General features: G+C 42.2%; 1 protein-coding gene across 1 annotated transcript; it reads left to right on the forward strand.

The window, feature by feature from the left end:
• Positions 1–1,071: 1,071 nt before the first annotated feature.
• Positions 1,072–27,440, forward strand: LOC101552228 (sulfotransferase 2A1-like). The gene is made up of 6 exons (XM_004619707.2): positions 1,072–1,207; positions 3,913–4,121; positions 20,525–20,651; positions 24,225–24,319; positions 25,366–25,546; positions 27,328–27,440. Exons 1-6 carry the CDS (start codon positions 1,072–1,074, stop codon positions 27,438–27,440), a joined length of 861 nt encoding a protein of 286 aa, XP_004619764.2.

The following is a 27,440-nucleotide window of genomic DNA, read 5'->3' on the forward strand; positions in this document are numbered from 1 at the left end:
CCTGCCCTGTGCTTCTCTCTGGATCCAATTGGTTCTGTGTGGTTGGTCTCAGTGTTCCCTACCTCAATCACTTGTTCTCCACGCTGCATCAGCAAGTGCCAAGATTACAGGTCCAAAAGCACATGAAACCTAAAACACAAAAAAGCATTTTTCACAGCCAAGATGATCTTCACAAATTATCTCCTCCTCCATCTCTTCCTCCTGCGTCTCCTCTTCCCCTATTCGTGCTCTTTCTCCTCTACCTCATCCTCCTCTTCTATCTTGGCATTTTTCTACATTGCCTACTTTTTCACATTTTTTCTTTTTTAAATAAATCACTGTGAGATATAGTTACAGTCTTACAAACTTCCAGATAATGTTTCACTCGTACAATGAATGAGTACCTATCCCTCCACCAGTGCCCTTTCTCCACCATCAGTGTTCCAAATATCCCTCCCACCCATTTCCCCACCTCTGTGGCAAGCACATTCCTGTTTACTCTCTCCTCTTTCAGTGTTGTGGTCTGCAATCTAGGTATTAAGTGACCACCATGTTTGGCCTATATTACACTTTAATCACACATCTCCCATCACGTAGTGCCTTCCAAACATCATTTACTTAGTGGTCATTTCTCAATCCCAGCTGCCTTTTCCACCAGCATGTTAGACTGTCTTCCAAGCTGTGGAATGATCCTTCAGGCTCTTATGTCTACTATCCTTGGGTATTAGTCTCCCATTACATTCTTTACTTTATATTCCACAAATGAATGCAGTCATTCCATGTCTGTTCTCCCCTTTCTCTCTCTGATTCAGTTAATTTAACATGATACTCTCAATGTCAATCCACTATTCTACATTGCCTCTAAAACCATTCTTTAAAAATATTTTAAGCACCCATATCCTACCATTTCTTCTCAAGATTTATACTCAGATTTCCACATAATGTCTTCTAAGTGACCTCACAGATTTATAATATCAGGACCTTTGGACTTAACTTAGGGAAAGATTGTACTTTAACATAATGTGGGTCATATACTTAACAAAGGAATCTCCAACCGTGGATATCACATTCCTCCAAAGTCAAGCAACCAGAATGTCTGGTGAAAATAAAAGGGTCAATGGTGTACTTTTTCCGACCGTGGTTTTCACACCTGCTTTCATGACAGAAGAGTGGCATAATTTTTCGTTTACGGATGAAGATGTCTTGCTGCTGACCTACCCTAAATCAGGTAAGACAGCAGGAGCAGTTTCAGAGACAGATTGATGCATGTCTTTGGCATTAGGGAAAGAAGAGAGACTTCTATAGGACAGACCACCAGTATCCAGGAAACTGGACGTGGGCCTGGAACAGAGACATCCTAACAGGGTAGGGGTGAGGACTATCCAGGCTCTTGGGAGCTATAGGATGGAATATTAAGACCGCCTCAAGTGTTTTAACTAAGGGCAAGATGCAAAAGTGCAGAGGAAGGTCATCAAAGACCTAGAGGGGAGCTTTATTGTTGATTAGCTGGGACTGTAGAGGCATCATTATACACTGCATATTGTCCCATGATCAGGTTGTGTCCTATAAGTATAGTTTCACTTCTCAGTTGTGTGGTGTGAATTAAAGACAATTTAAAAAAAGAACAGCTTATCTGTTACTGATTTTTAAAATTGAGCTACACTGACTTCTATGTTACTTTCACATTTAACTTGGTGTGCTCTAATGGGCTGTCAGTATTGTGGAATTTGTAGGGGTCGCTGAGTCCCCTATGTGATTGCACACCCAAGAAGTCCAGGATCTATAGAACTGGACTGATTGGTTTCAGCGGCTTGGTTTGGCTTGCATCTTCCCAGAGATTGTAAAGCTGGGCCTTGTTTATAAGGAAGTGACTGTGGGATGTGAGTGTTGATTGTGTGACTTACAGCAGTGCAGCAGGGTGGGGGAGGTTGCTTTGCTCCACTCCAAGAAGAACCCAGACTTTTCAGGCCAAAAACCTATGTACCTGGAATTTTCATACCCTGGCATCTCTGCAGAGATGAGTTGGGAAGCAGTGAAGTTGGGTCGTTTGCGTGGCTCTAGCTCTGGAGTTGAGTGCAGAGGCTGGGGCTTCAGCACAGCGGGGACCTGGACTGTCCCCCTTCTTAAGGGAGCTACATAGTATTCAGCCTGAAGATGTGTGTAACTTGAGATTTATCCTAGCTAGCATCTCTTTTGGGGTTGGTCCTGAAGCTATGTTGCTTGGATGCTGTATATATCCAGATGCTCTTTATATAAGGGAAGGCAAACAAATGAGGACTGAGGCTGATATCAGGGACAGGGTAAGTGCACAAAAATGACTACTGGGCACAGAGACAGAGGCAGAGTCAAAATCAAGATCAAGTGCCTTGGCACTATGTAGTTAAAATGTAGCACAAACATCTCAGAGCATATTCTTCAACCTTTTATGAAGGAGTGAAGTTCAGAAACAGTGACAAGATTTTGTGTGCTCATAACTGAGTATTGAGGCCAGCTGACTGTATAGAGTCCAACGACCTGTCACACAAGGACAAACTATCGTGCTGGTGCATTTAGGCAGGGTTCCTGCTTTTCTGGAGTTCATGAAAAAGAAAAAGACGGGTGGTGATTATAGAGTAAAGGAAGGTAAAAAGAAGGGTTTATATGGATTTTATAGAATGTCCTACTTGAATATTTATAGTAAGGTATAAAGTAAATCAAGACTTTCTTACAAAGAGAACTATGAGCACAGCAGCAAAGTACTCCAGGCTTGTCCCCAGCGCTGCGACATTTGCTTGTCTTTGGTTGCTGAGTTACCAGAGAGTTTCAAGAGCATAAATATTTCTGTTTAGGGATACACTGCACCTTTCAAACCTAAACCAAACTGCCAACACCCCATCACCACTGCTGACCCACTGGCCCCTCAGTAACTTCAAAACTGTGAACGCAGACTAAGGGGTACTTTCCCGGAGTCCCTCTATTTTATTTCCTTTTTGGTTTTTGATTTATTCTCTCTCAGCTTTATCGCCTGGTGTTTTTATTTATTTATTATTTTTAAAATTTTTATTTTCATAAGATTGTTCACATTAGTTGAGTATATTTAATGTTTCAACACCAGTCCCAAAACCATTATACCTTTCTACCACCATTGTTTTGAATTTTTCGACCACCATTCAAGCATGACTACCATGGGCAGATGCTAGATAATTTATTTTCTACTGCTTATTATAAGTGTCATGAGAGGTCGCGAGGCTGCAAAAGCTGCCACATACTTTTGGAATTTTAAAATTGTAAATGGTTGGGATCCAGAGACACATCTGTAGGGAGCTAATCTATTTTAAGATTCATTTGTGAGTTTCTGGATCAAGGCTGTTGATGCGCTGAGTTGGCAAGGAGAGGAAGATCATGGGCATGACAGCCAGGACCCCCAGTGGGCGGGGAGACAAGAAGGGAGGGCCCATCTCCAGTGCTACCATGTGGCCTGGAGTCTTAGTCCCTGAACCCACATACCTGGGTTTTTCTTCTGGAAGCTCATGGCCACCAGGGTTTCATCTGGAGCAGGCAGAGAGGACACACCCGCTCCATCTGAGGTGACTATGGAATTGCCTCTGTACGGGGTCTGGAGAGATCTCCAGTGAGCTATTATCTTTCAGGAATCACTGCTGTGTCTCTGTCACCTGGTATTTAATTTCAAAATTACTTTCACATTAGATGAGAAGAATTGGACTTTATCCCTTCTCCCAGATGACTAGGCTTCCTCTCTGTCTGTATAATTCTCATCTTTTTTATCCACTTATCTGTTTGCGGGAATGTAGTTGTTTTCAGATCTCAATTTTTTTTTATAGAACTTCAGTCTATGATTGAAAATGCTGTCTTTTTGGTCCCAAAAAATTAGTGTGATACATTTTTTAAAAGTCAAAGAAAATGCCTGACCTTCATTTTCTGTCCTTGATTTAGGAACAAACTGGATGATGGAGATTCTTTCCCTGATTCGTTCCAAAGGAGATCCCAAGTGGATTCAATCTGTGCCTATCTGGGACCGTTCTCCATGGATAGAATCAGACGAGGGGTATAAGGTATTGAAAGATAAGAAAGGCCCACGCTTTATGTCTTCCCACCTTCCAATCCAATTCCTGCCCAAGTCATTCTTCAGTGCCAAAGTGAAGGTGAGTGCATGATCATCCTCGTATGTGTGATCAATGCTTTTAAATCTCGGTATTCCCAGGGGTTAACAGAGAATGTGGTGGAGATGCAGTCTCTTTCATAGGACTGGAGAGTCTGTGGTTCTGTGTTAGATGATGTTACACTGCAATTCTGAGTGCATTACGTCAGTCATCTACAGGGTATTTGGTAGCCAAGTTAAAATGGAAATAAAGAGTTCTGTTCTTTGCTTATGTCATCCCACTCAGTTTAAGTTGCAACTTGAATTAGGTCAGGTTGAAGCCCAAAGAACTCTCTATAGGAGACTGTTGAAAATATTCACATAGGAATGCCTGAAGCCATTGTGAGTGGTTGGCACCCCTCCTGAGTTTTCTGCTCCCTTTGTTTCTACTAATTGTCAATGTCTGTTAAGTCAACAGACTAACACAACTCTCATGGGAATGACAGGTGACACATAGGGATCATAAAGAATAATATGCTCTGTGTCTGTAGACAGTAATTAGTTTGAGATGAACAGTAGAGCAAAGTGAATAAAGTGAATCTATGTGGATAGACAGGTGCAGCTCTGCCTGCTCCTCTCTGGGCCTTCTCTGTGTTTCCTGGACTCACAATCCCCTCATTTCCTCAAGAAATGAACAATGGGAAAGTAAAGGGTGTTTTGGGTCCTGATGTTTCTGATTTCTGTTTGTCCAAAGCTCCTCTGACACCCAAACTCAATTCAGGGGGTACTCTGAGTACCAGTGTTGGCATTCGGTAACATGGAGATCCAGGACCAAGTATCTTTGAAACCCTTGTTGGGATGATCTAATTATTTTATCCTTTTTCCTTTAGCGGGTTTCAGTTATACAATGTTCCAACATCCATCCCTTCACCAATGTACATTTTCCACCGCCAATTTGCCCAGTTTCCTCCCATCCACACCTAAGTTTGCTTCTATAGCAGGAATGTTTTCTATCTCTTCTCTTTCTCTCTGTCTCTCTCTATATCTCAATCTCTCCATATATCTCAATCTCTCTCTCTTTCTCCTTTAGAACATTTTGGTTTGCTATATGGGTACTGAGAGGAAATGTGTTTGTTCAAGAAGCTCAGTATTTATATGGAAAGGCACAAATGGAGTGGACTTTTAAATGTGTGACAGTTTGGGGTTCAACATAACTGCCAGGGACTCTGGAATTAGAGCAATGTTGGGGAGTTAGCCCCTCTGAACTCAAAAAGAGCCTGGAGATTTCAGTCATAAAACCTGCATACCCAAAGTTCCAGCAGATTAATATCTTGGTGAGGTCCGTCCATAGATGTTGGGGTTTGGCCCAGGGGATGGTGATGATTTTGGATTGTGGGAGCAAGTGTCTGCCGGAGGCTCTGTTTGGGAATGCACTGGGCTAACTCACTCCCCTTCCAAGTACACTATGATTCAGTCATGTGAGTGTCTGAAAAATGTTACAGAGGTTTTGAATAAATCTTGTTTGAGACTTATTTATAACCAAGCAAGCTTGTATATGAGCTTGTATGGTACACCAGAGGAGCTTGGTGGGCATGTCTACCCCAAACCTAAATTTTTTCAGCGAAATATCTCAGAAAACTATGTCCTTAGTTGGGATTCTCTCTGAGGCATAATGCCGAATTTTGGGGTGTCAGAAGCCCAAGGGCACCGCTCGGCTGCTGATGCTCTTGCCCAGCAGGTCCAGGTTGCCGCAATTGCAACCCAATTACTACTGCACCCTCTGTGCCCCAGGAGTGGTGGCAGTAGTAACCTTGGCCAGAAGCTGTGTGGGTTTGGCACTCTCTGGAAGGCGGCCACAAGCAGTCCAACAGAACCTTCCCAGGCCACACTTGTCCCTGTCCTGAGTCCAATCTCCAGGCAGTTGGAGCTCGGAAAGATTTTCTCCAAGATATGATACCGTCAGCCACTGCTGAGAGAGCTGATCTTGTGTGTGTGGGGGGGGGGGGGGGACAGCGGGGATACCATGGTGGCAGTGGGTAGCTAGGGTCCACGAGCCTGCCACCCATGGCGGGAACTCGGGGCACCCCTCTACAAAAGGTCTAGAGCACCACGTTGGTGCCAGGTTGTACCTGAAGATCACTGTTTATTTACATAGAAATGCTGTGGCTGCAGTGGCCAGGTGACATAGCACACATGACCGCGCTGTCTCCACCAGCGTGGGCACCTACAGTGGCACCGCAGCCTTCATCAGGGGTAACATTCCTGGCCAGAGCTCCACGCCGGGCCCCAGGCTGGTTCCACAGGCACTCACTGAGGGAGAATATCTAAAGGACACTTACCTTCCTTCGGTCAGAAATTTTGTGAAAGCAACCGCCCGCTGTTCAGGGAGTTGAGAGCTGTCGGCGCTCAGCCAGCTCTGGCCTCTTGTAGACACGCTGCCACCATCTTCTCCACACTACCCCCCCCTCCACATACCTAGTTATTTTGTATTGTCTGTTGTTTTCTTGGATTATGGAAGAACATAGGTGAACATGTAGATTGTAAAACGACCAAACTCAAAGGTAGCAAATGTTTTGTTTTGACGTGTATGAAGACTGACAGTATTAAGCTCTGTGAAGCAAATCAAACAAGACAAGTAATTTATGATGAATTTATTCATTTGTTTAAAAAATGAGCAGAGGGCAGTAGCAGTAGTGCAGAAGGAAGGGTGTTTGCTTTATGCGTGTGCATCTCAGCTTCAATCCCCAGTGCCCAATATGTTCCCCTAAGCCCAAGCAAAATTGATCCTTGAAAGGAGAGCCAGGCATATGCCCTGAGCAATATGTTTGGCCCAAAGAGCCCCCTCTGAGCGATCCTAATCAATGAAATAAGACGTTAGGTAGACCGATGAAAATAAGATTTTAGGTAGATAAAAATTACTATTAAGAATATGGGTAATCCTGCTGATGGGAATGCCGGCTGGTTCAGCCCTTTTGGAAAACAGTTTGGTCACTTCTCAAAAAATTAGAAATTGAGACCCCAGCCATGCCTGGCACCTTTCAGCCACCCGCCGACCAGCCCTGACCCCTCCCTATTCTCCAGGTTACGGGCATGGCCTCACCTTAGGGGGCATGGCCTCAAAGTGGGCGTAGCCTCTTTCCAGAGCAGCGGCCGCAGTTCTTTTCCCCATCCCATGCCTTGTCCACAATCGATAGAATCTATTCCTCTGAAGAATACCTTGGTCATCTTAATCACTATATGTTAATAGTCAACTAACCTAGCCTATCCTAACTTCACAAAAACTGTCAGTGAACAAATTCAAGGTGCACATAAAAGTCCTTTGTAAAAGGATCATAGACCCACATCTTCAGTTGAGGCCCCTCCCAAGCTAAGGAGAGCGCCTGATAGTAAAGCCCATAACAACATGAAGAAACAGCGAAAATCCCCACCACCAGGAGAGATCGAAGAAAGTATCTCAGTAACCTCAGCAGCGACTTCCCAGAAATACAACCTCCTCTCAGATTAAGAATTCAGAGAAGAAATCGGGAAGATGGTTCAGGAACTCAAAGCAACTATGGAACGAACATCCAATAAATTAAGGGAGGATATGGATGCAGCATTGGAACGGTCCACCAAGATAATCCAGGAGGGGGCTGGAGCAATAGCACAGCGGGTAGGGCGCTTGCCTTGCACGCGGCCGACCCGGGTTCGAATCCCAGCATCCCATATGGTCCCCTGAGCACCGCCAGGGGTGATTCCTGAGTGCATGAGCCAGGAGTGACCCTGTGCATTGCCAGGTGTGACCCAAAAAGCAAAAAAAAAAAAGATAATCAAGGAGGAAATGAGAGCAGAAATTTCAAAACTATGAACAGAAGTCACACAATTAAAAGAATCGGTAGATGAAATAAAAAACTCAGTAGGAGGCCTCAATAATAGAGGGGCTACAGCCGAGGACAGAATCAGTGAGCTTGAGGTTGAGTTGCAGAAAGCTTACAGACAACAACAAATAACAGCAAAAGACCTCAAAATGGCTATAGAGAGAATCAGAGTCCTTGGGGATGACTTCAAGAGGAACAACATAAGAATCACTGGAGTACCAGAAGCACAGGGAATTAACCCCAATGAAAAAACATAGTCAAAGACATCATTGCTAAGAAATTCCCAGAGCTGGAGAAGGCAGGCATCCAGATCCAAGGAGTCCAAAGAGTACCAGCAAATAGAGACTGAATAAAAAGACTCCAAGGCATATCATAGTCAGAACGATGGATGCTGTGGATAGAGGCACAGTTCTGCAAGCAGCGAGGTCAAAGAAGGAAATCACATACAAAGGAGCACCTCTCAGATTTAGAGCAGACCTGTCAGAGGAAACCCTATGAGCCCGAAGACAATGGTGGGACATAGTGAAAAAACTCAACAAAATGAACGTCTCACCAAGAATACTTTATCCGGCTAAACTCTCAGTTAAACTTGAAGGAATCATACACTATTTCACAGAGAAGCAACAGGTCAGGAACTTCATAGACTCAAGACCAAATTTAAAAGAAGGACTCAAAGGGCTACTATAAGACAAGGAAAAAACCTACAAGAACAACAAACCCTATAGAAAAATGGCACAAAATCCCATGATAATAATTTCTCTTAATGTTAACGGTCTAAATTCACCAATCAAGAGGCACAGAGTGGCAAAATGGATTCGGAAACTAAACCCAACTCTCTGCTGCCTATAAGAAACACATCTGAATAGTCAGAACAAACACAGACTCAAAGTCAAAGGATGGAAAACAATCCTGGAAGCAAACAGCTCCCTCAAAAAAGCGGGGGTGCCGGTTCTCACGTGGCCGCCGGGACATCGGACCCTTGCCGCACCACTTCCCGCGTCCCACCGCCCCAGCTTTCCCTTCCGTCTGGCTCCCTCCAACCCAGCCATTTCCCAGGTAATCAGGCGACTCCCAGCCACGCCTCCTGGGTGCACCCCCGGTTCCCACGCGGCCGCAGGGACATCGGACTCTTGCCGCCGCCACTTCCCGCGTCCCACCGCCCCAGCTTTCCAGTCCGGCTGGCTCCCTCCAACCCGGGTGTCCCACGTCCCAGGAGCCCCTGCAAGGAAGAAACGGGGGTGTGGCCTGTATCTTAGGGGCATGGCCTAAAAGGGGGCGTGGCCTAAAGGGGGCGTGGCCTCCTGCCAGAGCGGCGGCAGCTAACGCGGCTGCAGTTATTATTTCCTACCTTAGCACATTAGGTATAGTCTTCTTGCTTTGAAAATTGCTTTAACACATCTCAATCACTTATGCGAACTAGCCTATTAGCTCTAAGTTTAGAAAAATTATCAGTGAATAAGAGAAGATTAGCAAAGCCTTTGTAAAGAGAACTTAGCCTTAAGTCTTCATTAAAGCCCCCACATCAATCAGGAAGAAAAAGCTGAGTGTAAGGAAGAACTCTAGAATAGGAATAAAGTTGCCATCAGGAATAGCACAAACAGAGCCCCTCCTTCTCTCAGCAAGAGGTAGTAGGAATAAACACCTACAAAGTTCCAATCCTATACTTCCATAACAATAAGAAGAAGCAGCAAAAATCCCCTCCAGGAAGAGAGGGAGAAGAAAAGATACTAGAAACCTCAAAAGAGGCTCCCAACATCTTCGACCTCTCAGATAAACAATTCAGAGAGGTAATCTGGAGGAGAGTCGACCTACTCCAAGCAACCATGGAACAGACGTCCAATAAATTAAGGGAGGAGATGAATGAATCACTGGAACGATCTACCAAAAAAATGCAGGAAGAAATGAGAGCAGAAATTTCAAACCTACGAACGGAAGTCACACAAATAAAGGAAACGGTAGATGAATTAAAAGTCACAGTAGATGCCCTCAACAGTAGAATGACTGCAGCCGAAGACAGAATCAGCGAGCTTGAGGATGAGCTGCAGAAAGCTTACAGACAACAACAAATAATGGCCAAAGATCTCAAAATGGCTATAGAGCGAATCAGAGCCCTGGGGGATGACTTCAAGAGGAACAACATAAGAATCATTGGAGTACCAGAACCACAGGGAAGTAACCCCAAGGAAAAAAAACATAGTCAAAGACATCATTACTAAGAAATTCCCAGAGCTGGAGAAGGCAGGCATCCAGATACAAGAAGTCCGAAGAGTGCCAGCAAAAAAGACCAAAATAAAAAGACTCCAGGGCATATCATAGTCAGAATGGCGGATTCTGTAGATAGAGACACAATTCTACAAGCAGCAAGGTCAAAGAGGGAAATCACATACAAAGGAGCACCCCTCAGATTTACAGCAGACCTGTCAGAGGAAACTCTCCGAGCCCGAAGACAATGGTGGGACATAGTGAAAAAACTCAACGAAATGAATGCCTCACCAAGAATACTTTATCCGGCTAAACTCTCACTCAAACTCGAAGGAACCATACACTATTTCTGGGATAAACAACAGCTCAGGAACTTCATAGACTCAAAACCAAACTTAAAAGAAGGTCTAAAGGGGCTACTGTAAGCTAAGTAGGAACCCCATAAGAACAACTAATCCCACAGAAAGATGACACAAAACCCCATCACAATAATCTCTCTCAATGTCAATGGCCTAAATGCACCTATCAAGAGACACAGAGTGGCAAAATGGATCCGGAAATTAAACCCAACATTCTGCTGATTACAAGAAACACACCTGAACAAACAGAGTAAACACAGACTCAAAGTCAAAGGATGGAAAACAATCCTGCAAGCAAACAACTCCCTTAAAAAAGCTGGAGTGGCCATCCTAGTATCCGACAATATAGATTTCAGGTTGAAAAAGATTAGAAAGGACAGCGAAGGCCACTTTCTATTCATCAAGGGATATGTACAACAGGAGGAAATCACACTCTTAAACATAAACGCACCCAATGAACGACCGGCTAAATACTTAAAACAACTCCTTACAGACCTCAAAGAGGACATCACTAAGAGCAAAATAGTAGTTGGAGACTTCAATATCCCCCATCACCTCTGGATAGATCAACAAGAACAAAACTCAGCAAGGAAACACTGACTCTGAAAGAAGAAATGGAAGAGAGAGGCCTAATAGACCTATACAGGGCTTTACACCCCAAAAAGAAAGAATACACATTCTTTTCCAGTGCACACGGAACATTTTCCAAAATAGACCATGTACTGGGCCTCAGAACATACCTCAATAGAATCAGAAAAATAGAAATTGTATCAACCATCTTTTCAGACCACGAAGCGCTGAAGATAGAAGCCAACCACACACCGACACGGAGAACCAAATCAAACACCTGGAAACTAAATAACTCAATGCTGAACAATGAGTGGGCCAGAAAGGAAATCAAAGAAGAAATCAAGAAATACTTAGAAACAAATGAAAATGAGGACACGAGTTATCAAAACCTATGGGACACAGCTAAAGCCGTGTTAAGGGGAAAATTTATAGCTCTCCAAGCATTCCTCAGGAAGGAAGAAAGGGCCCACATAGAGAACTTGACTTCACAGCTCAAGACCTTAGAAAAGGACCAGAAAAAGGAACCCAAACCAGATCGAAGGAAAGAAATAATAAAAATTAGAGCCGAAATTAATGACATCGAAACCAAAAAGACAATCCGAAAGATCAATGAAACAAAGAGCTGGTTCTTCGAGAAAATAAATAAAATTGATGAACCGCTAGCAAGACTCACAAAGAAAGAGAGAGCGAGAACCCTAATAAATCGAATCAGAAATGAAAAGGGGGACATCATAACAGAAACCAGTGAGATTCAAAAGATCATTAGAGACTACTTTGAAGGTCTATACACCACAAAACAAGAGAACCTAAAAGAAATGGATGAATTCCTTGACTCCTACAATCTCCCAAGTCTGAAAAAAGAAGACTTGGAATACTTGAATAGACCCATTAATGTTAAGGAAATTGAAACCGTAATAAAAAATCTCCCAAAAACAAAAGCCCAGGCCCAGATGGATTCACTGGCGAATTCTTTCAAACATTCCAAGAAGACCTGTTGCCAATTTTCCTCAAGCTTTTCCAGGAAATTGAAAAAACAGGAACTCTCCCAAACAGTTTCTATGAAGCACACATCGCCCTAATACCAAAAGCAAACAAAAACACCACTAAGAAAGAAAATTATAGACCAATATCCCTGATGAACACCGATGCGAAGATCCTCAACAAAATACTAGCAAATAGGATCCAACAACTCATCAAGAAGATCATACACCATGACCAAGTGGGATTCATCCTGGGGATGCAGGGATGGTTTAACATCCGGAAATCAATCAACATAATCCATCATATCAACAAAAGTAAAGATAAAAACCATATGATCATATCAATAGATGCAGAGAAAGCATTTGACAAGATTCAACATCCGTTCATGATGAAAACTCTCACCAAAATAGGTTTTGGAGGAACTTTCCTCAAGATAGTCGAAGCCATCTACCACAAGCCTACGGCAAGCATTATCCACAATGGAGAAAAAATAAGGGCCTTTCCTCTAAGATCAGGCACAAGACAAGGATGCCCACTCTCACCACTCCTCTTCAATATAGTACTGGAAGTACTTGCGATAGCTATTAGACAAGAAAAAGAGATTAAAGGCATCCAGATAGGAAAGGAAGAAATCAAACTCTCACTATTTGCAGACAATATGATACTATATCTAGAGGAGCCCAAAGCCTCTACTAAGAAACACCTAGAAACAATAGACTTATACAGTAAAGTTGCAGGCTACAAAATCAATACCCCAAAATCCATGGCTTTCCTATATACAAACAATGAGGCAGAGGAAAGGGACACGAAAAAAGCAATCCCATTCACAATCGTGCACCAGAAAATCAAGTACCTTGGAATCAGCCTAACCAAGGATGCAAAAGACCTCTACAAAGAAAACTATAAAACGCTACTCCATGAAATAAAAGAGGACATGAAAAAATGGAAACATATACCGTGCTCATGGATAGGGAGAATCAATATTGTCAAAATGGCAATACTCCCCAAAGCATTATACAGATTAAACGCGATCCCTATAAGGATACCCATGGCATTCTTCAAAGAAACGGATCAAGAAATCCTAAAATTCATATGGAACAACAAACGTCCAAGGATAGCTAAAACAATTCTTGGGAAAAAGACGATGGGAGGCATCACCCTCCCCAACCTCAAACTTTACTACAAAGCAGTAAGAATTAAAACAGCATGGTACTGGAACAAAGGCAGAGCCGTAGACCAATGGAACAGGGTGAAATATCCCTATACACAAACCCAAATGTATTACCATCTAATCTTCGATAAGGGAGCAAGAGATGTGAAGTGGAGAAAGGAAAGTCTCTTTAACAAATGGTGCTGGCACAACTGGACAACCACATGCAAAAAAATGGGCTTAGACCTTGACCTATCACCATGCACAAAAGTCAGATCAAAATGGATTAAAGACCCCAACATTAGACCACAAACCATAAGGTACATTGAAGACAAGGTTGGCAAAATCCTCCACGATATTGAAGATAAAGGTATCTTCAAAGGTGACACAGAACTAAGCAATCTAGTAAAAACAGAGATCAACAAATGGGACTACATTAAACTAAAAAGCTTCTGCACCGCAAAAGATACAGTGATCAGAATACAAAGACTTTCCACAGAAAGGGAAAGGATATTTACACAATACCCATCAGATAAGGGGTTGATATCAATGGTATATAAAGCACTGGTTGAACTCTACAAGAAGAAAACATCCAACCCCATCAAAACATGTGGCGAAGAAATGAACAGATACTTTACCAAGGAAGAAATACGAATGGCCAAAAGGCACATGAAAAAAGTGCTCTACATCACAAATCATTAGAGAGATGCAGATCAAAACAACCACGAGATACCACCTCACACCACAGAGACTAGCACACATCCAAAAGAACAAAAGCAACCGCTGTTGGAGAGGATGTGGGGAGAAAGGGACCCTTCTACACTGCTGGTGGGAATGCCGACTGGTTCAGCCCTTCTGGAAAACAATATGGACGATTCTCAAAAAATTGGATATTGAGCTCCCATTTGACCCAGCAATACCACTGCTGGGAATATATCCTAGAGAGGCAAAAAAGTATAATCGAAACAACATCTGCACATATATGTTCATCGCAGCACTCTTTATAATAGCCAGAATCTGGAAAACACCCGAATGCCCTAGAACGGATGACTGGTTGAGGAAACTTTGGTACATCTATACAATGGAATACTATGCAGCTGTCAGAAGAAAAGGAGTCATGAATTTTGTATTTAAATGGATCGGCATGAAAAGTTTCATGCTGAGTGAAATGAGTCAGAAAGAGAGAGACAGACATAGAAAGACTGCACTCATCTATGGTATATAGAATAACAGAGTGGGAGACTAACACCCAAGAATTGTAGAAATAAGTACCAAGAGGTTGACTCCATGCTTGGAGGCTGGCCTCACATTCTGGGGAAAGGGAAAGTCAGAGAATGGATCACCAACTATAATGTAGTCGAAGGCCATGTGGGGGAAGGGAGTTGCGGGCTGAATGAGGGCTAGAGACTGAGCACAGTGGCCACTCAACACTTTTATTGAAAACCACAACAGCTAATTAGAGAGAGAGAACAGAAAGGAATGCCCTCCCACAGTGGCAGGGTGGGGTGGGGGGAGATGGGATTGGGGAGGGTGAAAGGGATGCTGGGTTTACTGGTGGTGGAGAATGGGCACTGGTGAAGGGATGGGTTCCCGAACTTTGTATGAGGGAAGCATAAGCACAAAAGTGTATAAATCTGTAAATGTGCCCTCACGGTGATTCACTAATTAAAAATAAATAAATAAATTTTTTAAAAAGCGGGGGTGGCCATACTAGTATCTGACAACATAGATTTCAGACTGAAAAGGATCAAAGGGGACAGCGGAGGTCATTTTCTATTCATCAAGGGATATGTACAACAGGAAGAAATCACACTATTAAACGTATACACACCTAAAGAACAACCAGCTAAATACTTAAAAGATCTCCTAACAGAATTTAAAGAGGACATAACTAGCACCACGATAGTAGTAGGAGACTTCAACACTGCCTTATCACCTCTGGATAGATCGACAAGAATATCACTCAGCAAGAAAACGATGGCTCTGAAGGAAGAAATGGAGGAAACAGGGCTAATAGGCCTATACAGGGCTATACACCCCAAAAAGAAAGAATACACATTCTTTTTTAGGGCACACGGAACATTTTCCAAAATAGACCACGTTCTGGGTCACAAATTATACCTTAATAGAATCGGGAGATAGAAATTGTATCAACTATCTTTTCAGACCATGATGCGCTGAATATGGAAGTTAATCAAACATAGACGCGGAGAACTTAATCAAACACTTGGAAATTAAACCACTCACTATTGAACAATGAGTGGGTCACGAAGGAAATCAAGAAATAAATCAAAAAATACCTTGAAACAAATGAGAATGAAGACACACGCTACCAGAACCTATGGGACGCAGCTAAAGCTGTGTTAAGGAGAAAATTTATAGCTCTGCAAGCTTTCCTCAGAAAGGAAGAAAGGGACAATGTAGATAGCTTGACTTTGCAGCTCAAGACCTTAGAAAAGGACAAGCAAAAGGAACTCAAACCCGATCAAAGGAAAGAAATAATTAAACTCAGAGCAGAAATTAATGATATGGAAACCGGAAAACAATCCAAAAGATCAATGAAACAAAGAGCTGGTTCTTCGAGAAAATAAATAAGATTGATAAACCGCTAGCAAGATTCACAAAGAAAGAGAGAGAGAAAACCCTAGTAAACCGAATCAGAAATGAAAAAGGGGACATCACAACAGAACACAAGGAGATTCAAAAGATCATCAGAGACTACTTTGAAAGTCTGTATGCCACAAAACAAGAGAACCTAAAAGAAATGGACGAATTCCTCGATTCCTACAATCTCGCAAAACTGAACCAAGAAGACTTAAAATACCTGAATAGGCCCATAAATATCAAGGAAATTGAAACTGTAATCAAAAGTCTCCCCAAAAACAAAAGGCCAGGTCCAGACAGATTCACTAGCGAATTCTTCCAAACATTTAAAGACTTGTTGCCAGTTCTCCTCAAGAAGCTTTTCCAGGAAATTGAAAATACAGGAACGCTTCGAACAGTTTCTATGAGGCACATATCTCCCTAATACCAAAAGCAAACAAAGAAAACACTAACAAAGAAAACTATAGACCAATATCTCTGATAAACACTGATGCAAAGATCCTCAACAAAATACTAGCAAATAGAATGCAACAACTCATCAAAAAGATCATACACCATGACCAAGTGGGATTCATCCCGGGGATGCAAAGGATGGTTTAACATTCGGAAATCAATCAACATAATCCATCATATCAACAAAAGTAAAGATTAAAACCATATGATCTATCAATAGATGCAGAGAAAGCATTTGACAAGATCCAACATCAGTTCATGATGAAAACCCTCACCAAAATGGGTTTTGGAGGAACTTTCCTCAAGATAGTTGAAGCCATCTACCACAAGCCTTTAGCAAGCATTATCCTCAATGCGGAAAAAAACTAAGGGCCTTTCCTCTAAGATCTGTCACAAGACAAGGATGCCCACACTCACCACATTTCTTCAATATCGTACTGGAAGTACTTGCAATAGCTGTTAGACAAGAAAAAGAGATTAAGGGCATTCAGATAGGAAAGGAAGAAATCAAACTCTCACTATTTGCAGAAGATATGATACTATATCTAGAGAAGCCTAAAGCCTCTACTAAGAAACTCTTAGAAACGATAGACTTATACAGTAAAGTTGCAGGCTACAAAATCAATACTCAAAAATCCATGGCCTTCCTATATACAAACAATGAGACAGAGAAAGGGGACATGAAAAAAGCAATCCCATTCACAATTGTGCCCCAGAAAATCAAGTGCCTCAGAATCAGCTTAACCAAGGAAGTAAAAGACCTCTACAAAGAAAACTATAAAACGCTACTCCATGAAATAAAAGAGGATATGAGAAAATGGAAACATATACCCTGCTCATGGATAGGGCGAATCAATATTGTCAAAATGGCAATACTCCCCAAAGCATTATACAGATTCAACGCGATCCCTATAAGGATACCCATGACATTCTTCAAAGATGGATCAAGTAATCCTAAAATTCGTATGGAACAACAAACGTCCACGGATAGCCAAAACAATTCTTGGGAAAAAGACGATGGGAGACATCACCCTCCCCAACCTCAAACTTTACTACAAAGCAGTAAGAATTAAAACAGCATGGTACTGGAACAAAGGCAGAGCCGCAGACCAATGGAATAGATAGTAATATCCCTAAACACAATCCCAAATGTATGATCATCTAGTCTTTGATAAGGGGGCAAGAAATGTGAAGTGGAGCAAGGAAAGTCTCTTCAACAAATGGTGCTTGCATAACTGGACAACCACATGCAAAAGAATGGACTTAGACCTTGACCTGACACCATGCAAAAAAATCAGATCAAAATGGATTAAAGACCTCAACATCAGATCACAATCCATAAGGTACATCGAAGACAAGGTCGGCAAAACCCTTCACGATATTGAAGCTAAAGGTATCTTCAAAGATGCCACAGAACTAAGTAATCAAGTTGAAGCAGAGATAAACAAACGGGACTATATTAAACTAAAAAGCTTCTGCACAGCAAAAGACACAGTGACCAGAATTCAAAGGCAATCTACAGAATGGGAAAGGATATTCACCCAATACCCATCCGATAAAGGGTTGATATCAAGGGTATATAAAGCACTGGTTGAACTCTTCAAGAAGAAAACATCCAACCCCATCAGAAAATGGGCTGAAGAAATGAACAGAAACATTTCCAAGGGAAGAGATACGAATGGCCAAAAGTCACATGAAAAAATGCTTTGCATCACTAATCATCAGGTAGATGCAAATCAAAACAACCATGAGATACCACCTCACACCACAGAGAATGGCACACATCCAAAAGAACAAAAGCAACCGCTGCTGGAAAGGATGTGGAGATAAGGGGACCCTTCTCCACTGCTGGTGGGAATGCTGACTGGTCCATCCCCTTTGGAAAACAATATGGACAATTCTCAAAAAATTAGAAATTGAGCTTCCATTTGATCCAGCAATACCACTTCTGGGAATATATCCTGGAGAAACAAAAAAGTATAGTCGAAATGACATCTGCACTTATATGTTCATCACAGCACTGTTTACAATAGCCAGAATCTGGAAAAAAATCCGACTGCCCAAGAACAGATGACTGGTTAAAGAAACTTTGGTACATCTATACAATGGAATACTATGCAGCAGTTAGAAAGGATGAAGTCATGAACTTTGCATATAAGTGGATCAACATGGAAAGTATCATGCTAAGTGAAATGAGCCAGAAAGAGAGGGACAGACATAGAAAGATTGCACTCATCTTTAGAATATAGAACAACAGAGTAGGAGACTAATACCCAAGAATAATAGTATATAATACCAGGAGGTTGGCTGTATACCTGGAAGCTGGCCTCACATGCTGGGGGAAAGTCATCCAGATAGATAGGGGAACACCAAGTAATATGTGATTGGAGATCCTGCATGGGAAGGGAGATGCGTGCTGAAAGTAGACTAGAGACTGAACAGGATGACCACTCAATACCCTTATTTGGAACCACAACACCCAAAAGGAAAGAGAGTTATCAAATTGGAAAGCCCCACTACAGAGGCAGGGTGGTGTGGAGGGGGTGGGACTCAGGGGGAGAGATACTGGGTTCATGGGTGGTGGAGAATGGACACTGGTGGTTGGATGGGCTCTTAAACATTGCATGAGGGAAAAACAAGCACGAAAATGTGTGAATCTATAATTGTACCCTCACTGTGACTCACTAATTAAAAAATAAATAAAATTTTTAAAAAATTAGAAATTGAGCTTCCATTTGACCCAGCAATACCACAACTGGGAATATTTCCGGAGAGGCAAAAAAGTACAGTCGAAATGACATCTGCACTCGAATGTTCATTGCAACACTGTTTACAATAGCCAGAATCTGAAAAAAACCCGAGAGCCCGAAAACAGATGACTGGTTAAAGAAATTTTGGTACATCTACACAATGGAATACTATGCTGCTGTTATAAAATATTATGTCATGACCTTTGCATATAAGTGGATCAAAATGGAAAGTATCATGCTAAGTGAAATGAGTCAGAAAGAGAGAGACAGACATAAAAAGATTGCACTCATATGTGGAGTATAAAATAACAGAATAGGAGACTAATACCCAAGAATATTAGAGATAAGTACCAGGAGGTTGGCTCCATGGCTTGGAAGCTGGCCCCACATGCTAGAGGATGGGCAGCTCACATAGAGAAGGGAACACAAGGTAAAGTGTGGTGTGAGGACCCGCAGGGGATGGGAGTAGCTTGCAGAAAATAGAACAGACACCAAACACGATGGCCACGGAGTGCCTCTATTTCAAACCACAACACTGGAAAGGAGAGGGAGAACAAAAGGGAATGCTCTGCCACAGAGGTGGGGGGATGGATTGGGACAGTGTGAGGGATACTGTGAACATTGGTGGAAGGGACTGGACACAATGGAGGAGGGATATAAACAAAATGAAAACGTGAAAGTTCATAAGTTTGTAACTGTAACTCATGGTGATTCACTAATAAAAATATTTTTAAAATTTCAATGGAATATTATGCAGTTGTTAGGGGAGAAGAAGTAATGAAACTTGCTTATAAATGAGTAGACATGGAGAGTATCATGCTAAGTGAAATGAGTCAGAAATAGAGGGACAGACATAGAAGGAATGCACACATTTGTGGAGTATAGAATAACATAACATGAGGATGACTCCCAAGGACAGTAGATACAAAGGCCAGGATAACTGCCCCATAGTTGGAACACTGCTTCATGAGCAGAGGGAAGAAGGCAGATAGAATAGAGAAGGGATCATTAAGAAAATGATGGCTGGAGGAATCAGTCAGGATGGGAGATGTGTGCTGAAAGCAGATAATGGACCAAACATGATAACCTCTCAGTGTCTGTGTTGCAAGACATAATGCCCAAAAGTAGAGAGAGAATATGGGGAATATTGTCTGCCATGGAGGCAGGGAGAAGGTGTGAAGGAGGGGAATATACCGGGAATTTTAGTGGTAGGGAATGTGCGCTGCTAGAGAGATGGGTGTTTGATCATTTTGTGATTTTAACCCAAACATGAAAACTTGTAAATATCTCATAATGATTTAATAAATTTCTTTAAAAAAGAATATGGATTATCAACTCAGTGGGGGTTGGTTCAGATAAAAGGAGGGATTGTTTAGTGACTCATGGAAGCTCGATCTGAGGGGAGACCACAAGGATGTCCTCTGCAGCACATGAAAACACGGTCATGTTCTACACTGATGTTTCCCAATATAAATCAATTTTCATAGGAAAGATAGAACATAATTCCAATAGTTGATTTTTACCCCTTTCTTCTATTGAAGGTGATTTATGTCATTAGAAATCCCAGAGATGTTATTGTGTCTGGCCATTTCTTCTGGAAAGGCTTAAAATATGTTCAAGAAGCAGAATCAATGGAACAATATTTTGATTGGTTCCTCGAAGGAAATGGTGAGTGATTGTAAAATATAGTAGTTGTGTGGAGGATGTCAGGGTTCTTTATGAGATCTCATGTTACACCCAGATGGTAACTCAATGTCTTCCCAAAAATTAGCAGCTGCTTTGTCAGTATGGAGCCCTATTTTTCTAGGTCCCAATTCTCTGCTGGAGTGCAACTTCACAAACCTGGTGCCTCGGGAACCAGTGGATACACTAAAGTATTACTCCTCCCTTCCTTTGTTCCTTTGGGGGTAGAGCCTGGAGTCAGCTTTTCATCCAATACCTGGATGAAAGAATGCTGACTTCCAATGACATCTTGGGGTGTATCTTTGCCAAGCTCCTATAATCTCCTGTCCCATATGGAGCAATTTTCATGGTTTGGAGTCTTACATTCAATATCTGACCCATTTTGGTGCTAGAGAAACCACAGAGCAGTGAGGCAATTGCTTCACACATGATGAACCTTTGTATTATTCCTGGAACCCCATATAGGTCCCTGAGCTTTCTGAGAGTGAATCCTGAGCACAGAAATATGACTAAGCCATGAGCCCCTGAGATGTCAATCAAAACTCAAATTTAGGACCCATTTTGACTCAAAGATTGTGAGTGTTTAAAGACAGACATTGGCTTCATATTTTTTTCATCCTGAAACGCGCTTTTTGTAGTAAGACTGATTGAACAAACATCTGAGCCCTTATTGTACTCTTACTGCTCTTGTCTATGAATCTGATGTGTGAACACCTAAGGTTGATGGCTGGGTGGTGTATGCATTCTCTGAGTCCAACAGATGAGATGTCTGTTTGAGTCCAAAACTATAAAATATTGATGCCTTAACTTTGTGATCAGACTAGGAATAAGGGTTTGTGAAGTCTACAGCTTAGTTCCTCTTGCTTTTGTGAGACTGCGTTACCTAGAGGAACGGCTTCCCATGACATCTTGGAGTGTCACTTTGCCAAGATTTCATAATGTCATGTCCCAATGGAGGAGTTTCATGGTTAGAAGTCTTGCATTCAGTATTTAACCCATTTGGTGGTAGAGAAACCACACAGTGGCAAGTCGCTTGCATTATGCATAATGAACTTTTGTTTGCTTCCTGGCACACCATATTGTTTCCTCACCTTGCCAGGAGTGAATCCTGAATATAGAAACAGAACTAAGCCCCAAGCACCCCATATGTCAACCCAAACTCAAACTTTGGACCCATTTTGACTCAAAGATTGTGAGTGGTGCCAGACAGCGGGTTCATAATTTTTCAACCACTTTTCACAGCAACACTGATTGAACAATCATCTGAGTCATTATTGTACTCTTACTGCATCTTGGCTATGAATCTGATGTGTGTTCACTAAAGACTGATCACTGGATTATGTCTGCATTCTCTTGAGCCCACAGGATGAGATGCCTGTTCAAGGCCGAACGATACCATATTGATGCCATAACTTGGTGATCAGACTAGAAATAAGGGTGTGTGAAGACTCCAGTTTTGGTTCTCTTGTTTTTGAGAAATCTGGTTACTTAGAGCCTTTTCTACTTTGCATACTGTAGAAATACATTTCTATGTCTGCAGAAATGTCATGGAATTTTGAAGAGAAATGCACTGATTCTCTAGTTCCACTGCACTCTGCACACACCCAACACAGCCATTCTCCCAGAGATCCAAGAACACAGGTGTCTTTTCATTGATTTTTGTTTTCTTTACATCCTGCCATCAATGTCTTTTTGTCTTAACTGCACAGGTCTTTGACCACCTGTCATTCTCTGGATATTCTTGATTGGGATTGATTTCTTCATTTCTTCTAACACAATTCATTATTTTGACATAGAAACTCACTGTCCTCTGCATTTACAAACAGAACATTAGAATTGATTTTACTGATCAGTGATTTTCACACCTACCTGCCCTCATATTATTAGTCTAACTTTAAACTCCTGTTGGCCAAATTATCTTTATCCTCACTACTTTTCTACCTGCTTGTTTTGGAGGTTCTAGGAATGTCAGTTCTGTGCTCTGTCACTGAGCCACATCCGTGCTCCTAGTTTTGCCATCCTGCTATCTGTCTGAGGTAGCTGAAATAGGATCCAATATTTCTAGAGTGAATATGAGCTGCTTATTCATTTTCTTATCAATGATGTACTTTAGGCTGTATTGGAAACTAAAATTGAATGCAAGTATGACAAACATTCATGTTCTCTTCCTGATCTTTGTTTCATATCTTAGCAAATCAGAATTCTTCTTTCATTTTGACAGCCCATTTTGAATAAAATATAGAAGATTTGTGTTTTATGTTATTCTGCCCAAGGCAGACATTTTTAGTCTCACTGTAATGAAGCCAGCCTGAGTTTTATCTCAATCGATATTATATTGTCAGATGCACAACTCTGATATGTAATTACTGGTACTAATTAATACTAAAATATCTCTGTGCTCAGAAACACTTAATTTGCGAAAGGAAATCATAGTTGGGTCAAATTGTCTAAAGGGATCAATTGGCACCAAGGTTTTGGCAGATTCATCCTTTAATGAATGATTAGCTCATTTTTCAATGTTCTCAAAATGAGTTTATAAATATGGATTGCACTCAACAAACTTCTCAGAGTGACTTTTGAGTCTCAATATGCTGTGGAAGGAGAACAATGGACTTTCCAACAACGTGTCATACTAGTTCTCTGAAAATGTTTTTGTCTCTGAAAGAGTGAGACATTCTGTTTATATTTCACTTGAAATACGAGACTTTGTTTAGGCTTTTTCTCAAAGGATAAAGAGTGAGGAGAATGCCCAGGCACAGTGATTCTCAGCAGCATTCATCAGGCAGAAGAGCTCACACATGCTCTACCTCTGCGGAACCCAATGCAGTCAGGGCTGGAGGAGAGACACCACAACAAGGAAGCAACTGGCCTTGCATGCAGCCAACTCTGATGTGATCTGAAGTCCTACATGGCTCCCCAAGCCTTGCACACAGATCCAGAGTAATCCCTGAGCACCCCTTGACATTTCAACAAAGAAAGTACAACCATTCTATGTAATCCGAGAGGGATTACAAAATCACAAAATCACATGACATGTCATTCCCCAAGGAAACATGTCTGAGAAAGTCCTAAATGAACAGAGCTAAAAGCCCACCACTATCATAGACACATTAGACAATTCCCCAGGGTACAGTAGTTGAATATAAGACAGAGATCTCAGAACAGAATAGGGAGACAGACAGGCAGAAAGAGATTGAGAGATAGAGATGGAGAGACAGTGAGACATAGACAGATCATTAGCTAAGAGAAAATAATTATCAAAGCAACTGTCAAAAACATAAAAGAGACAATATATTCAAGATGCACTACTGCGTCTCTTCATCCGTGGTTGGGCAGGAACTTCGAAGAGCCTCAAAAAGCTCTTGCAAAACTGACTTGGGAAGGAGAACTCCAGGATGTTGGAGCATGTGTTCCCACTTCCTCCCCTTCAATTAGTGAACCATAGTAAATGCCCTCGTATGGAGAGGTGCAAGCAATGTTGCCTGAGTTTCGACATTCAGAGGATCCTAACCACCGTGGTGTGGGACCCACTTCATTGTCTGCATCCCCACTTTGCAGTGCCCTATGGTTCATGGTTCGACCATATCCATGGCTGGATGCCCATGAGAGATCGGGAGAACTTCCTGCTGCTGAGTTATGAAGAGCTGAAAAGGGTAACTCTGGTTCCTGATGTCGGAATCTCCCAATTTTCTGCACCTTAGTACCTGTTCCTCCTCTGTGTCTCAAACCAACATCTCTGTAGACATGATGTCCCCAGGGAGAGGACAGCTCATGCCATAGCGCCCCACTTTGGAAGAGTACTCTCCAGACTCCTTACTCTGGCCCATGGTTCTTTGATCGCTTTAAAAAATTTGAAAGAGTGGGAGCCCTACCCAGAAACAGGTGATGCATGAGAGTCACATAGGCACTGGGTCCTCCAATGTGGTAACCACTGGGGATGCTTCTCATACAGGAGGAAATGATGGGCTGTAGAAGTAACTTGAGCTGATCCGATGCCTCTGCAGTTATCTCTTATTTCCCAAAATACCTCCCTACCAAGAATGTTTCCTTCTGACACCCACTCCTGTTCATCCTCTGAACAAGTTTCCATCCACCAACAACTTTCCTTACAGTCATTTCTCAAGTCAGAAGTTTTCTTGTGAAACATAATCAAGACTCATGGAAAAAAGAAAGTGAAAAGCTTCTTATTACTGGGAGGAACTAAGGTTCATGAGTTAGAGAAAAGTCCTTCCAGAGATACATTCTTTTTCTCATCATCTCCCACTGTGCTATGTGCACCCAATCCAATAACTGACACTGGTTATGGGATGACACAGTGCACCTGCAGGCTCCTCAGTTGGGGTGTTTCTGAATAGCCTTGATGGTGCCACTAGAGCTGAAGTCCTTCCCTTTCACCTTGTCAGCTTCTCCCTCGATCTGTGTGAGTGAATCTGACCGCAGGTGTGTAAAGTCTTTTCAGCATGTTCACTTCTGCACCCTGCTTAGCAGCAAGGGTCACCTATGACTCAGAGAATAAGGTGGACCAGCCTTCTTCACACTCCCTCTACTCCCTCTGACTCTTTCCAGCCTATCCAGCTACTGGGAGCTTGAATTTCCAAGTGCTCTCTCCTCCCCTTCAACTTCTCCCTTTGGGGCTTCTTCCCTCTCATCTCCTCTCTGGAATCTTTCAAATTGTTGCTCTTATCTGGTCTTCTTCAAGGACACAAGAAGCAGTGTGCAGAAGATCTGCCGATTTCTGGGCATGGAATTAGAACCAGAAGCCCTGGATTCAGTCCTCGAGAATTCTTCCTTTAAGGCTATGAAAGAAAATAAGATGTCCAATTATTCTCTTGTGGATGGTGTTGCTATTGATCTAAAGACATCAGCCATGATGAGAAAAGGTAAAGTAAAATGCTGTGTGTATGGCAGGACAACAAGAAGAGTTTGAGTTCATGCATGGTCCTTGTCCATCATTCATTGACCTCCACGAGCTGGGTGAAAATCTCCCATAGTCATGACATGAGCTACAGGCACTGGCATATGTGATTCCAGCTTTGGGACAATCTGAGTTCTGTGAGGTCAGTAGATCTGTCTCACTTCTCAGAAATTGCCATGCAGATATTCAGCTTACAAAGGGGTCCTAGCGAGTTCCTCACCATCATCAAACAGACCAGGCTCAATGATCTGGGATAGACATTCAAATTGGGCATGTTTTTGTCACTGCCCTGAACTAGGAAATGTCTAAAAGTAGAATGTTCATCTCTTGGGAAGAGAGGTCAGGTTTTTCACTCTACAAAAATGCTGTCTTGCTACAAGTTCCTGTTAGACCCGGTGTAATAAAATTCAATAAATTCACCACCCTTGGGCTCAAGATGAAGAGTTTCTCAGCCATAGACTTGGAGAATTCCAGCTTCAAGGATGTATGACTAGAAGAAGAAAGGAAATGATTTTCATTCTCAGCCAGGCCAGGAAGTCACCCAGGTCTGTGGGGTCAGGTGACACAAAATGGCGTCGTAGAGGTTGGGGTATCAGGATAATGAGGCTTTCCTTGATGCTTAAAATCTAGGAGAATTTGATGTATAACTCTTTGGGTGGGGCATGGCGGGTGGCATGAGCCATGCCATTGATGCTCAGTATTTACTCCTGCTCTGCACTTAGGAATTACTCCTTGTGGTTCTGGGGGGACCCTGTGGGAAGCCAGAATTAGAAACTGGTAAGGCCATGTGCAAGGCAAAGAACTAACCCCTGTATCCTGTACTATCGGTCTGGTCCCTGCTCAGGGACTCAGTCAACTACTGTTTTTCTGCAACCTGTGGCTTGATTGTGATTCTTTCCTTTGGAAATGAGACCTGTGTTCCACAGTTAATGCTGCTGCACAGGGAAACAGATAACTTGATTCACAAGCAATTTGTGGAAAGCTGATACAGTAGAGGGTAAAGACCTTTTGGCAGCTGTGGAGATACGTTGTTCTGATTTGAGAAGGACAATGATTTTGTAGTGAGTTTAAGGAGGCGTGTTCCAGGCTAATTTTAGTCTTTGAAGGATCAGTGACTCCCCCCTCCCTGTTAAGGACTTCAGAACTGGATTTAGAGATAAAGTCTTTAGGGGTCACTACCACAATGAGGTTGTAAGATGCAGCCCTAGACTGCTACGACTTGTTTTCATATAAGCAGATAGTGGACAAAAGTGTGTCCAGGTAGTTAGGGAAAGGAGCAACTCCTGTCACAGGGAGAGATATCCCTCCAACCCCTGGTATTCTGGCATAGAAATCCTTATGTGATCTCCAAGCTGAGATTAGTCTGAAGAAAATAAGGGACTTGGGAGAAAACACAAGATAGAATTCACTTGCATAGCATGCAGCCGACCTAGGATTGATACAGCAACACCAATGTTACTCTGAGCAGAGCCAGGAGTGATTCCTGAGCAAAGAACAAACTGTGACACAGCCTGTTGAAGTCCAAAAACTAACAAAAATAGAACTCAGATGGCTTTCTCACATGCCTTGCCAGTTACACTCAGTAAAGTGAAGAAACCTAGCACAGCATAAAATTGTTTGCTCTTCGTTTTCCTTTCTGCATCAGTACTTTACAGAGGTAAGTTTTTTACCCAAGCCAAGATAAGACGACTTGGTGTCAGCAGAGCTGAAATCATCTAATCAGAGTCTCTCTTTTATGTTTCTCAGGTGTTTCTGGGGACTGGAAAAATCACCTCACAGTGGCACAAGCAGAAACCTTTGATGAAATATACCAGGAGAAGATGAAAGATCTTCCTACAGAGCTGTTCCCATGGGACTAA

This window comes from Sorex araneus, chromosome 8, assembly GCF_027595985.1.
Source record: "Sorex araneus isolate mSorAra2 chromosome 8, mSorAra2.pri, whole genome shotgun sequence".
Taxonomy (NCBI): Eukaryota; Metazoa; Chordata; class Mammalia; order Eulipotyphla; family Soricidae; genus Sorex; species Sorex araneus.